This window comes from Elephantulus edwardii, unplaced genomic scaffold, assembly GCF_000299155.1.
Source record: "Elephantulus edwardii isolate Elephantulus edwardi_28Jun2011 unplaced genomic scaffold, EleEdw1.0 scaffold00064, whole genome shotgun sequence".
Classification (NCBI taxonomy): domain Eukaryota; kingdom Metazoa; phylum Chordata; class Mammalia; order Macroscelidea; family Macroscelididae; genus Elephantulus; species Elephantulus edwardii.
In genome coordinates, this window is record NW_006399814.1 from 615,969 (window position 1) to 630,253 (window position 14,285).

General features: G+C 52.7%; 1 protein-coding gene across 1 annotated transcript in view; it reads left to right on the forward strand.

Annotated features, from left to right (window-relative positions):
• SBF1 (SET binding factor 1) overlaps positions 1 to 14,285 on the forward strand; it is a 28,052-nt gene that overhangs the window by 12,507 nt on the left and 1,260 nt on the right. The window contains exons 29-40 of the mRNA XM_006888107.1: positions 152 to 288; positions 456 to 663; positions 834 to 1,030; positions 1,159 to 1,296; positions 2,079 to 2,156; positions 2,350 to 2,540; positions 2,740 to 2,919; positions 3,379 to 3,480; positions 3,566 to 3,751; positions 3,841 to 3,967; positions 4,214 to 4,344; positions 4,434 to 4,664. Of these exons, the coding sequence (XP_006888169.1) occupies positions 152 to 288; positions 456 to 663; positions 834 to 1,030; positions 1,159 to 1,296; positions 2,079 to 2,156; positions 2,350 to 2,540; positions 2,740 to 2,919; positions 3,379 to 3,480; positions 3,566 to 3,751; positions 3,841 to 3,967; positions 4,214 to 4,344; positions 4,434 to 4,664 (1,906 nt within the window). The remainder of the gene's footprint in view (positions 1 to 151; positions 289 to 455; positions 664 to 833; positions 1,031 to 1,158; positions 1,297 to 2,078; positions 2,157 to 2,349; positions 2,541 to 2,739; positions 2,920 to 3,378; positions 3,481 to 3,565; positions 3,752 to 3,840; positions 3,968 to 4,213; positions 4,345 to 4,433; positions 4,665 to 14,285) is intronic.

A 14,285-nucleotide genomic window follows, 5' to 3' on the forward strand; every position in this document is an offset into this window, starting at 1 on the left:
GGCTTGGTTGTGGGGGACGGGCTGGGCTGGGGGGACGGGCTCGGCAGGAGGAGGGGACACACAGGCTCGGCTCGGGGACAGGCTCAGAGGGTGCCTCCCTCACTCGGCTGTCGCGGGACCCTCCCCTCACCCTGCTGGTTGGTTCCTGCAGGACCCTGTCCCGGAATCTGGTGAAAAACGCCAAGAAAACCATGGGGCGGCAGTACATGACCCGGAAGAAGTACAACCCCCCGAGCTGGGAGCAGCGGGGCCAGCCACCCCCCGAGGACCAGGAAGACGAGATTTCTGGTGAGGCGAGGTTCCGGGGGCTGATGACCCGGTGCGCACTTATGTGTCTGTCTGGTGGGGCCTGTAGTCTCTGGTGCTGACTCGGGGTTGTAAGTGTGCAGGTGGGCTTGGTGGGCAGGACAGGTGGTCCTGGTGCTGACTGTGAGTCGGGGGTGGGTGGTCCCCAGTGTCAGATGAGCTGGAGCCCAGCACCCTGACGCCCACGTCAGCCCTGAAGCCCTCGGACCGCATGACCATGAGCAGCCTGGTGGAGCGGGCGTGCTGCCGGGACTACCAGCGGCTGGGCCTGGGCACGCTGGGCAGCAGCCTGAGCCGGGCCAAGTCGGAGCCCTTCCGCATTTCCCCGGTCAACCGCATGTATGCCATCTGCCGCAGGTGAGCCAGGTGCCACGGGCTGTGGGTGCAAGGGAGGGCTCCCTGCAGAACCCTGGTGGCCTGAGGCCTTGACATGGGGTGCAAGGGGATGGGGGAGCGGCTAGGATGTGGACGCATGGGGGATGGAGCCCCTGCACCCCCTATAGTGCCTGACCCCCTCCCTCCCGCAGCTACCCTGGCCTGCTGATCGTGCCCCAGAGCGTCCAGGACAACGCCCTCCAGCGTGTGTCCCGCTGCTACCGCCAGAACCGCTTTCCTGTGGTGTGCTGGCGCAGCGGGCGCTCGAGGGCTGTGCTGCTGCGCTCGGGGGGCTTGCACGGCAAAGGCGTCGTAGGCCTCTTTAAGACGCAGAACGCACCATCTCCAGGTACGTGTCCCGGCCACCTCAGCCTCCCCCCTCCCGATCTGTCCTGTCCTCTCCTCCACCCTCCTCTGATAGCCACTGGCTGGGTAGCAGGCTGGCCTTATGCCCACACAGCATCCTGTCTTCTGCAGGTCAGTCCCAGGCTGACTCAAGTAGCCTGGAGCAGGAGAAGTACCTGCAGGCTGTGGTCAGCTCCATGCCCCGCTACACAGATGTCTCGGGTCGCAACACCCTCAGTGGCTTCTCGTCCACCCACCTGGGCAGCCACGGTGAGGGCTCCTCAGGGAGCGGGAGATGTCGGGGTATAACCCACCTGGCCCCAGTGCCTGCTCACCCAGCATCAGTGGCACATGGAAGTCATTCCCCTCACGGCGACTGTCGGGTCCCCTTCCTGCTCCTCCGAGACGCTGCTGCCTCTGCCCAGCCTCAGATGCTGAACCCTGTGCCCTCCCTGATGGTACAGGCTCACGGGAAGCAGACACAGACCTCAGGGTCACTGCTGACCCTCAACCACAATCCCTTACACCTTGCTAGCAGTGTTCTCTCAGCCTCATGGCTCTTCTAGTCCTAGCACTCAGCCTCTCCCCAGAGTCTCACACTGGACTTTAAGACCACAGCCAGTTGACTGTAGCACCTGCAGGCCTCAGCAGCAGTCCTCTAACCCCTGCCCTGGCCAGCCAGAACACTGTGCAACTACCACTGTCCTCTGGCTCAGACCCAGCCTGAGGTCTCTGCTGGGGTCAGCAGCCAGACCACTCCCAGGCAGGGCAGGCATGGGCCCAGTCTCAGTGTCCACTGAGGGACACCCCAGTGACAGCGACACAGTACTGTAGGCAGACATGGGGTCAGGTCCTCAGGGGTGACTGGCCCACAAGGATGCTGGCTCTGTGGCACCTGGTACCAACAGTGCCATCCTGTGAGGGTTTCTGAAGAACACACGGTAAATACAGCCTCAATTTGTCCTGACATGGAGTGTCAGGAACCACTATCCCCTTGCTCCAGGTGACCCCACAGTAGAGGTCACCTTGGCCTTCTCTCTGCTTGCCCCCAGCGCCCAGTCCCCGAGCCAGGGTCACCACGCTGTCCAACCCCATGGCAGCCTCGGTCTCCAGACGGACGGCACCCCGAGGTACCGTACCAGGCCACCCGGGCGGGCCTACTGCCGGCACTAACTGCCCCCTCGGCTGGGCACTAACTGCCCCCCAGTGACAGGGCGGTGGCACCGCTCTCCTAGCAGCCTGCCTGCCCACACTCCAGCGCTGAACTTCCTCCTCACCTCTCAGCCGTCTCAGCCCACCTGTGTTACCTGTCTCATCCCGCAGGGAAGTGGGGCAGCATCCGGGCCAGTGGACGCAGTGGGGGCAGCAGTGGCATTGGTGTGGACGTGGGCTCCCGGTTGGCAGGGAGAGATGTGCTAGGTGCTCCCCAGCCCAATGGGGCGCCCCCCGACCCAGGCTTCCTTCGACCACACCGTGCAGCTCTCTACATCATTGGGGACAAGGCACAGCTCAAGGTGAGAAGCGACAGGGTGAAGGATTGGGGACCACACGTTAGTGGAGCTCAGCTCTGGGGTATGGGGTCAGCATGGGGTGGACTGGGGCATTGAGGGGTGAGCCCTGGGGTGTGAACTGGGGGCATGGATTGGTGTGTTCAGGGTGGGAGTGGAGGAGTGGCAGGGGGACCACCGGCATCCCTACTTACTCGGCCCCCAGGGTGTGCGTCCAGACCCCCTGCAGCAGTGGGAGCTGGTGCCCATTGAGGTCTTCGAGGCGCGGCAGGTCAAGGCCAGTTTTAAGAAGCTGTTGAAGGCTTGCGTCCCAGGCTGCGCGGCTGCTGAGCCGGGCCCCACCTCCTACCTGCGCTCGCTGGAAGACTCAGAGTGGCTGAGCCAGGTCTCCTCGCGGCCCTCGGGGTGCAGAGGGAGGATGGGTGCTGAGAAGCCAGAAGGGTAGAAGTGGGGGCTGGGTATGAGTCTGACAACTTGGTCTCTAAGATGGGAAGGGGTGACTGCAAAGCCAGGCAGACATGGGCATCTGTCACGGGGTGGGGCCTGGAATTGGGAGGACAGAAGTACATGTCGAGCCAGCTCGTCCTGAGTCTACCCAGAGTGGTGTTGGAGCACTGTGGTGGCCTGGCTCAGGTCAGGGCAGTAGGTGCCGGTAAGGGTTGGGCCGTGTGTGTGTGTGGGCCAGGCTGAGCTCATGGGGGTCCCCCCAGTGCTGTGAGGTGAGGTCAGTGAGCATCAGGTCAGGAGTGTGGCCTGAGCATGGGAGAGTGGGGCTGGGTTCTGCTTCTCTTGAGTAGAGAAGGTGTCGCCCTTGGGTGGAGGGGTCACGGGGTCATACCCGCAGATCCACAAGCTGTTGCGAGTGTCAGTGCTGGTGGTAGAGCTGCTGGACTCGGGCTCCTCTGTCCTGGTGAGCCTGGAAGACGGCTGGGACATTACCACGCAGGTGTGCCGGCACGGGCCGTAGGGGGCGTGGGCTTGGGATCAGGGGGTCCATGGAGGCCTGAACTCACCTGCAGGGGCCTCTCCAGGTGGTGTCGCTGGTGCAGCTGCTGTCAGACCCCTTCTACCGCACCCTGGAGGGCTTTCGGCTGCTGGTGGAAAAGGAGTGGCTGTCCTTCGGCCACCGGTTCAGCCATCGTGGGGCCCACACACTGGCTGGGCAGAGCAGTGGCTTCACCCCCATCTTCCTGCAGTTCCTGGATTGTGTACATCAGGTGGGAGTGGGGTAGGTTGTGGGACCCCAACTGACCGCGGTAGGCCCTGACCGACCACAGCGGGCCCTGACTGCGTGGTGTGGCCGCAGGTCCACCTGCAGTTCCCCATGGAGTTTGAGTTCAGCCAGTTCTACCTCAAGTTCCTCAGCTACCACCACGTGTCCCGGCGCTTCCGCACCTTCCTGCTGGATTCGGATTATGAGCGCATTGAGCTGGGTAAGGGGGCGCTGGGCGAGGAGGGGGCATTGAGCTGGGTAAGGGCGCTGGGCGAGGAGGGGGCATTGAGCTGGGTAAGGGCGCTGGGCGAGGAGGGGGCATTGAGCTGGGTAAGGGGGCGCTGGGCGAGGAGGGGGCATTGAGGGCGGGGTTCTGGATGGGGAGAGGGCAGGGGTGTGAGGGCATGTTGGGCTGACGAGCACTGGGCAGGGAGTCTGGTGGCCCACTCAGCACTGTGCCCCTCAGGCCTGCTCTACGAGGAGAAGGGGGATCGGAAGGGCCCGCAGGCCTGCAGGTCTGTGTGGGAGTACGTGGACCGGCTAAGCAAGAAGACCCCAGTGTTCTACAACTACATGTACGCGCCCGAGGACACAGAGGTCAGCGCAGGCCCGAGGTGGGTGGGGGTGTGGGAGAGAGAGGCAAAGAGGGCCCGCTTGGCCTGTCCTCAGTGAGTGTCCCCTGCCAGGTCCTGCGGCCCTACAGCAACGTGTCCAACTTGAAGGTGTGGGACTTCTATACTGAGGAGACCCTGGCTGAAGGCCCCCCCTACGACTGGGAACTGGCTCAGGGTCCCCCGGAGTCACCCGAGGAGGAGCGGTCAGATGGAGGGGCACCCCAGAGCAGGCGCCGTGTCGTGTGGCCCTGTTACGACAGCCGTCCCCGGGCCCAGCCCGATGCCATCTCACGTCTGCTGGAGGTGGGTGCCCTGGTGGCCGGTGATCTGTCTGCTGGCCTGAGGTGGCCCTGTCCCCCACCCTCCTCAGTGCCTGGTGTCCTGTCTTTCCCCTGTGGGTGCTCCCCAGGTGGTGGTGTAGTCTGAAGAGCGTCTGCTGTGGAAAGGCCGCTGATTCCTCCCTGCAGGGAGGTGGTGTGGTGGTGATGGCAGTCACACAGCTCTGTCTGGGCACCTGTCACTTCTGAGCAGGGTGGAGCACGCCCTTATCTCTGGTGATACTCGTCCCCGTTTGTGTGAGTGTGCACGGCACGTGTCTGGTATGCTTCAGCATTAGTGACGCTGTCTTTAGTTGACTGTTGTTTTCAGGGAACACGGTGACGTGCTACATCGTGTTCACATGCACTAGCTTCTCTAGGAAACACTGTGCAGCCTCCTTGAAACCGACGGGCGGGGTACTGCGAGTTAGCGGCCAGTTCTGTGGCCTCTGCTTTCTTGAACTTAGTGTGGAGCTGGGCCTCCAACTTGTGGCTTCTCGTAGGAGGTACCGATTAGAGCTGTTGTTACTGGGCGCCGTCAAGGCAGCTACAATGAGAGAGTGTGCAGCAGCCTCAAGTCTCCACCTCAAACCTCACTATTCAAATCACTGGGTCACTCCCTTTTGCTGAGGACCTTTCTCCCAATGAATTACCTTTTCTTTCCTAGCATGAGGTCTTTTTCCAAAGACTGGAACCTCCTAAGAACATGCACAGAGTGTGTGAGAGTAGTTTCACCATCCTTCCCCCACAGGAGTACTGTTTAAACTCGTCCAAGACAACTTCTGTTAGTCCACAAATGGTCCTCCCCTCCAACTGCACAGCTCAGAGGCTTTGACTTCTCTTCTGTCATCCTTATTCCTTGTCCGACTTGGACATGCAGAGATGGCTTGGATCAGGCACCGTTTTGACTGACGTCACTGCTCTTTAGCACTCTGGAATGGATTCCCCAATGCAGCACATCTTTTCATCTCTTCACTGATTTCAGGAAGTACCATCTGAGCAAGAGTCAGTGGTAACAAGGCAGCACTCAGGCTGCACTGAAGGCACTGGCCAAAAATAAGACCCAAGGAATCAATAGGGGAACAAGGGATAGGTTTCAGTTGACAGAGGCCGTTCTGGACATGCTCACTAGTCTGTGCCAGCAGATTGGGATGACAGCTGGCTAGATGAATGACTGATTAGAAGAGATCCGTATTTCTTCCTTTCCCAAGAAAGGTGATTCAATAGAAAGGGACAATTATCGAACAGTATTGATTATCCAAAAACGATTAGAACAGCACATCAGCAGAGAACTGCCGGAAGTCCAGGCTGGGTTTAGAAGGGGTCGTGGTATAGGGATATTGTTGCTGATGTTAGATGGATCTTGGCTGAAAGCAGAGAATACCAGAAGAATGTCTATCTGGGTTTCATTGATTATGCAAAGGCATTTGACTGTGTGGATCATAACAAACTGTGGCTGACTCTGAGAAGAATGGGAATCCCAGAACATTTAATCGTGCTAATGTGAAACCTATACTTGGACCAAGAGGCAGTAGTCAGAACAGAGCAAGGAAACACTGCATGGTTCAAAATTGGGAAGGGTGTACGCCAGGGATGCATCCTGTCTCCATACCTTTTCAGCCTGTATGCAGAACAGATTATCCGAGAGGCTGGGCTCTATGAGGAGAATTGTGGCATCAGGATTGGTGGAAGATCTATTAACAATCTGCGTTACGCAGATGACACAACCCTGCTCGCTGAAACTGAGGAGGACCTCATGCACTTGCTGCGAAGGGTCAAGGACTGCAGCCTTCAGTATGGACTGAGGCTCAATATCAAGAAGACAAAGATTCTCACCACTGGACCAATAGGCAGCGTCAGGGTGGATGACGAAGAGATTGAGAGTGTTCACAGCTTCAGTTTGCTCGGCTCCACAGTCAACACTCTTGGCACCAGCAGTCAGGAAATCAAAAAGCGTATCCCGATGGGAAAGTCTGCTGTTAGGGACCTCTCTAAGGTACTCAGGAGCGACAGTGTCTCTCTGGAGACTAAGGTGCGCCTGATACAGGCCATGGTATTTGCAATCGCTTGTTATGCATCAGAGACTTGGACAATGACTAGGAAGGACAGAAGGAGAGTGGATGCTTTTGAGCTGTGGTGCTGGAGAAGAGTACTGAATGTACCCTGGACTGCCAGGAAAACAAACAGATTTATCTTGGAGAGGATTAAACCAAGCTGCTCCTTGGAGGCAAGGATTCTGGGGCTTCGTCTGACATACTTTGGACATGTTGCCAGGAGGGACGGGTCCTTGGAGAGGGACATCATGCTTGGGAGGGTTGAGGGACAGCGCAGGAGGGGAAGACCCTCTATGAGATGGATTGATTCAGTGACTGGGGTAATCGGGATGGGTGTGTCAGAGGCGGTGCAGTTGGCGCAGGATAGAGCAGGGTTTAGGGCTGTTGTGCATAGGGTCGCTATGAGTCGGAAACGACTCGACGGCACATAACAACAACATAATTAATTAATATACGTAAGCAAACTACTGCTAAAGATCATTTAAAAAGGTCTAAAACAGTACATAGATTAAGAGCTGAATTAATCTGTGGCACCAGGGATATATATCACTGCTGATGTCAGATGAATCCTGGCTGAGAGCAAACAATGAAGAACGTCTCTTTGTGTTTTATTGACGATAAAGGCATCTGACTGTGTGGATCAGTAACAAATAATTGTTATCATTGAGAACGGGAATTCCACAACACATAATTGTGCAAAAACCTATACCTGGACTAAGACTGTATGAACAGAGCAAGGGAACACTACAAAGTTTAAAATTGGGAAAGGTGTGCATCATGGTTTATAGCCTTTCTCCGTACCTATTTAATCTGTATGTTGAACAAATAATTCGAGAATCTGCACTCTGAGGAAGAATGTGGCCTTAGGATTGGAGGGAGACTCATCAGTAACCTTCGCCAAGCAGATGACACACCTTGCTTGCTGAAAGTGAGGAGGACTTGGAAGTGCTTACTGCAGAAGCTCCAACACTGCAGCCTTCAGTGTGGATTGCATCTAGAGAACAAAAAATTTTTAAGGAAAAAATTCTCATCATTGGACTGATAGGCAGCATCCTGATAGATGGCGATCAAAGTTGTCAACAATTATATCTTACTTGGATCTACAGTCAACACCATTGGTTCCAGCAGTCGGGAGATGAGGAGACGTATTGCACTTGGAAAATCTGTAGTGAGGGACCTCTCCAAATTATTGAGAGACAAATGATGGCCGTTTGAGGACTAAGGTGCCGTTGATACAGGCTAGGCTATGGTCTTTCCAGTCATTTGCTATGCATTTGAGAACTGGGCAGTGAATAAGGATAGACAGGAAAAGAACTGATGCCTTTGAGCTGTAGTGTTGGAGAAGAGCACTGAACATCCCATGGATGGCCAAGACAAACGGATACTTCTTAGAGAGGGTTGAAGATTGAGTTAACGATGATCAGGCTTCGTCTCACATACTTCTGGCATGTGGCTAGGAGATGCAGTTCCTTGGAGGAGATCAACATGCTTGGTAAGGTGGAGGTGTCAGCAGAGAGGAAGACCTTTAACCAGGGGGATTGACAGTTTCTGCCCCAGTGTGTTCTAGTCTGTCAGGAAGTGTTAGGATGGCACAAGACAGGACATGGTTCTCATACGTTGTTCATAGGATCGCTATGGACCGTACTTGGCAGCACTTAACAACTGTCATGGAGCTCTGGTTGCTTAATGGTAACGTAGCTGAACTGCCGACCCAAAAACACACAGTTCAACTACACCAGCTGCTTTGTGAGAGAAAGATGGATAGTGTTGTCCCACATGATTGCTCTGAAAACCCATGAAGGGCCAGCTAAGTGTCACTTACAACTTGAAAGTACATAATAACTATAGCTATCATGGGGATCCATGTAAAAAGAAGTATCTGACAACTTCACTCTTTTGCCTACTGGTCTAGTTGTAAGGGTTTTTGTTTTCTTGATCTCAAAAGCTGTGGTCTTTGATCTGAGTCAGTGTTCCATGTCCACTTTCTGCGAGCCAGGCTGTGTCATCTGCATAATCTGTCATCTACAAGCTGCTGTGGAGTCTCCTCCAGTCTTGATGCCACATTCTTCAGAGTCCAGTTTCTTGAATTGTTTTCCCAGTAGACAGATGGAATAGGTTTGGAGAAAGGATACAACCCAACTACACACCTTTCCTGTTCTCCAAAGTTAACTGAAGAGCAATGGTGTCTCTCTGGAGACTAAGGTGCGTCTGATACAGGCCATGGTCTTCGCAGTCACCTGTTATGCATCAGAGAGTTGGACAATGACCAAGGAGGATAGAAGGAGAATTGATGCCTTTGAGCTGTGGTGCTGGAGAAGAGTATTGAGAATACCATGGACTGCTAGGAAAACAAACAGATTTGTCCTGGAGAGGGTTAAACCGGGTGGCTCCTTGGAGGCAAGGATTCTGAGGCTCCGTCTAACATACTTTGGACATGTTGTGAGGAGAGACCAGTCCTTAGAGAGGGACATCATGCTTGGGAGGGTGGAGGGACAGCGCAGGAGAGGAAGGCCCTCTATGAGGTGGATTGATTCGGTGACTGGGATAATCGGGATGGGAGTGTCAGAGACAGTGCGATTGGCACAGGACAGAGCGGAGTTTAGGGCTGTTGTACATAGGGTCGCTATGAGTCGCAAGCAACTCGACGGCACATTAACAACAACAACATGGCTAACTGCTTTCCGGGTGATAAAACACAGGTTACATCTTTCTATTCTCTGTTTTCAGCAGACATCAGCTATGCTATGCCTAGTTGCATATGTTCATCTGAATCTGATTTGAACTTCTAGAAACTTGCTGTTAATCTCTAGCTGAATTTTGGAATTCAGTGAAATCTTGCTAGCAGTGATATGAATGATATTCACCAACGTCCATTTTCGGTGGAAGCAGCCCATCCATGGATTCTTTCCAGTAGTGTAGCCACATTTTTTTGTCTTGCAGATTTCTGGCCATTTACACGTGAGCACTTCCAGCATTGCACTTAATCTGAAACCTCTATCTCAGCAGAGACCCATCAGTCCTAGAGCCTGGTCTTTTCAGTGCGGCTTGAGTGTCTTCTCAGTTCCAGCACTTCTCCAGTGTCCTACCTTCTGAAATGGCTGACCACCAACTCTTTGTATTCCGTTTATCTTCCCCTCCTCCTTTGATAACAAAATGCTTGCTGTTTCAGTACTCCCCACATGACAGTAACCATGCTCCTGATGTTACCAGCCACCATCTGGATGGTCCCTGCGCCCAACATTCTGTCTAGACTCCACTACTGCCCTTCAGAGGCGGTTCAGAGTCTGTTGTTGGTTGCCGTCGAGTAGGACCCATAAGGAACCTGTGACCAGCAGCTTTGACCTGTGTCCCATCCTCATCATTTGAGCCTCCCCTAAACACTGTTAATGTGCCTTCCAATCTCTTGAAACTCAATAGGGACCCTATGTACAACAGCCCTAAACCCTGTTCTATCCTGTGCCAATCTCATCATCTCCAACCCACCTACCCCATTACCCGAGTCACTGAATCAATCTGTCTCATGCAGGGTCTTCCTCTTCTGTGCTGTTCCTCCACACTCCCGAGCATGACGTCCCTATCCAAGGACTGGCCCCTCCTTGCAGCATGTCCAGACTACGTCGTCAGACGGAGCTTCAGAATCCTTGCCTCCAAGGAGCAGTCTGGTTTTACCCTCTCTTAGACAAACCTGTTTGTTCTCCTAGCAGTCTACGGTACATTCAATACTCTTCTCCAGCACCACAGCGCAAAGGCATCTGTTCTCCTTCTGTCATCCCTAGTCATTGTCCAGCTCTCTGACATGGTCTGGAACAGGCACACCTTAGTCTCCGACTGACCTCATTGTTGTTCGGTACTCTGGAGAGGTCTCTGACAGATTTTCCCAGTACAATTTTGTCTTTTGATTTCCTGGCTGAAAACCCTTCTTTGAGAGTTCTGACGGGCTAGTGGTAAGAAGTTGCATTGCAGTCCTACAGGCATACGGTTTGAACCCACAGCTACTCCATGGGAGAAGGAGGGGCAGTCTCCTGTGTGATTTACTTCCTCTGAAAACCCACTGTAGGGTAAGCAGTTGGTTGGTTCTGACTCAGTGGGACACAACCACAGTTTTTCACTTCACTTTTTAACTCCAGAATTTTGGTGGGGTTTTTTCTTCTAAAATCTGTCTTTATTGATACTGTCCAGTGTTTTATAATTTAGTTCTTTGAACATATTTACATAGTTACATAATGTCGTTGTTAACTTTAATGCTTTTGCTGCCCTAGTAATTGTTGTTCATGGTCTCCCCATGAATAGACCATACTTTGACAGCTTTGCTTTATGTCCTGTATTTTTCTGGAGAATTGACCATTTTGAGTTACTCTGTGGTTGTGAATCTAGTCCCCTATGCACGGTTGGTGGTCCTCTCCTTGTTGAGAGCCCAAACTGTCTGACTTTTCTAAAGCGTGTCATCCTTGTTTTGTCTGATAGTTACGTGTTTTTCTCTGTCATGACCTGGGAAGGATTTCCTTAAATGTCTGACCACTAGAGGAGGAACGGGGATAAAAAGTCGTTGCTTTCAATCCCCTTGAAGCAGGGAAATGGTTTCAGTGGGCACTCTAAGTGCTGGTTCTTCAGCAGTCAGTACCCTAAGTCCTCCTCACCCACCTGACCCAGCAAGCTGCAGTGGGCACTCCGGGGACCTCAGGTGGTGCCTGCCACGGGTTACTAGTCCCTGCCTGTCCCTGCACCTCCCTCGTCTGCTGCTCTTGTTTCTTTGTCATTTCATCTGGTGAGGGCTTCCTCTATTTCACTGGCCTCTTAAATCACTGACACTTAACAGCCCCTCTATTCAGATCGGAACTGCCTGTTCCTTGTTCACTTGGGTAGAAGCACAAGCTCCTGACCTGGCCATCTTCTTTATTTCCATCACCTAAGTTTTAAAGAAAACAGATTTATCCTGGAGAGGGTTAAACCAGGCTGCTCCTTAGAGGCAAGGATTCTGGGGCTTCGTCTGACATACTTTGGACGTGTTGTAAGGAGGGAGAGGTCCTTGGAGAGGGACATCATGCTTGGGAGGGTGGAGGGACAGCGCAGGAGGGGAAGACCCTCTATGAGATGGATTGATTCAGTGACTGGGGTAATCGGGATGGGTGTGTCAGAGACAGTGCGATTGGCACAGGATAGAGCAGGGTTTAGGGTTATACATAGGGTCACTATGAGTCGCAAGTGACTCAATGGCACATAACAACAACAGGAAGGGCTTTTTCTTTTTAAATTTTTTTTTAAATTTTTATTTTTTTTATTATTTTTGTGTGAGTGTACCGTCAAATCAGATCTGACTGGTATAGTAGGAGATTGCCCCTCCTTCCCCAGCAGAGCATCTGGTGGATTTGAACCGTGCGCCTCTGGGATTGTAGTTGCAGCTCCTTGCCACTAGGCCACCAGAGCTCCCCTGATTTAGTTATTTTTTTTTTTAGGGAGTTTTAAAGAAATGGCAAAGAGTCTTGGATTCCTGGTCTGACTCATACTTTGCATGCAGATAGGAGTTTCCACATGGGATTGTTTCCCATGTGCTGAAGGACTTGTACCATTTCCTACAAATCCAGGGTTATGGTTACGGTTGAAGTCCCTCCTAGTTCGGGGCATCTGACAAAGGCCTTTTCCTTCCTCTCCCTGATGGTGGAACTGGAGGGTGGGGGTGACATCCCATAGGTGGTCGTGTGGTCACAGGGTCAGGGACAGGGTCTGTGGAAATCAGTCCAGTTTGGTGGTCACACTGCTTCTTGAATGTGTGGTCTCATGTCTTTTAATCAGTTTTGCAGTTTCTAGATGCTGTGTTGCTAAGTGCCCACCCATTCTCTGTATGTTCACACATACACACACCAAGAGACACAGCACACACACATCTCCTCACACTGAGACACCTGGGCACACATACACCCACACCAAGACATTCAGATAAACACACACACACCCACAAACACTCCCACACTGAGACCACCCCCATATGTACCCCACACAGACGGACACCACCACATATAACAATACACCCCCTTCCCCGGAGACACACATCACTCACATTGGTAGAGCTTCTCCAGTCTTTGTGTCCTACTCTGGGTGTTTTCTGCTAGCTGTCAAATTTTGGGTTAGCTCTGACATCCTCTCTCTGTCGAGTTCTTGGTTTCTAGTTGTATTTTCAACTCTGTTTTGTTCACACAGTGATGAAGTTTGTTTTCATTATGCAATCTTAACACGTACTTAACTGTCAAGATAAAAAATAAAAACCAGTTTGTAAAACAGGACCATTCTCATGCTATGACAGCACAATAAACAGTCCTCTTGATGACTGTAGGACATGTAAGGCTTTGTGGTAGCATTCAGAAGCACCTGGATGGTAATGAAGGTTTTGACATTTGCAGTTAATCATTAAAAAGTTACTTGTATGAAAGTGCTCGTAGACCTGTAGGATAGCATTGACAGAGCCATCGTTTCCAGATCCTTGGGGAGCTGAGCGTCTGCCCCCCAGGTAACTGCCTCTTTGGGTCACTTCAGTGATGGTGCCTTTGGTAGTAACACCCAAGGTGGTACCTGGTGGGGATGAAGGACTCTTCTTTACACCAAGCCTTGGGAGGCAGAGTGTGGCTGGAGGGTCAGGATTTGTTACACGTGTCTTTTTTAAACATAACCCCATTGGTCCAATGAATCTTCCGTATGTAGGGTTCGTGTACAGCCATCTCTGACAGCAGCCTTCCATAACCTTCCTCTTGCACGCGTTCTGCTGTCTTATTCCTGTTCCAATACCTTGTAATACTTCTGCTTCTGCTGGGGCACAAACTTTAGGTAGAAGGACTTCTGGTTTTCTCTTTTGTAAACTCTTTTCAGAAAGTTCTTTAGTTTGGGATTGCACCTATTTGTAGTCCCAATAGGGCAGCAAAGCCCCTGGGCACAAAGCAGCTTTCAGCTTTTGGGTCTCTGAGACCTACAGGCCACCTCCACGCAGCCCCTATATTGTCAACTTTTTAATCTCACTTGCTTCTTTTTAGCAGTTTTTTCTCCAGAGACTCAGTTTTGCTTTAAAATCTTTCAAAGTGCTGATCATGGTTTATTCTGAAGTCAGTGACCTTATGATCAGTCCCCACATGGAGGGTTTTTTTTCTGTTCTTGGCCATGTGCTTGACACCTAAGTGAAATTGTGTGGAGAGCGGGTCTTTGCCAGGTTTCCAGTCCTTCACCTTCCCGAGGACTAGGGCAAGGGAAGCTGGCTTCTTCCTGTTCCCGTCTCGGCTCTGGCTGTACGGGTGCTCACTGCAAGGACCCCAGTGCCCTCAGGTGGTTGCTCTTGTCATGCCATCCAGTCTGTCTCCTGTGCAGGGAAGGGCTGGTCAGTGTGTGGCCTTTTGTGTAGTTGGCCTGTCATCTCAGGATGGTGAAGCGGAGTGATAAAGGTGGCACTGATGTAGGGGACCACTGAGCCCTGCACTGTCTGCTGCCCTGACCCTGTGCGCCTCGTTGCTGCACCACTGCTGCCTGGGGCCCGGAGCTCTGGCCTCACGTGGGGCTTGTAACTCTATACACAT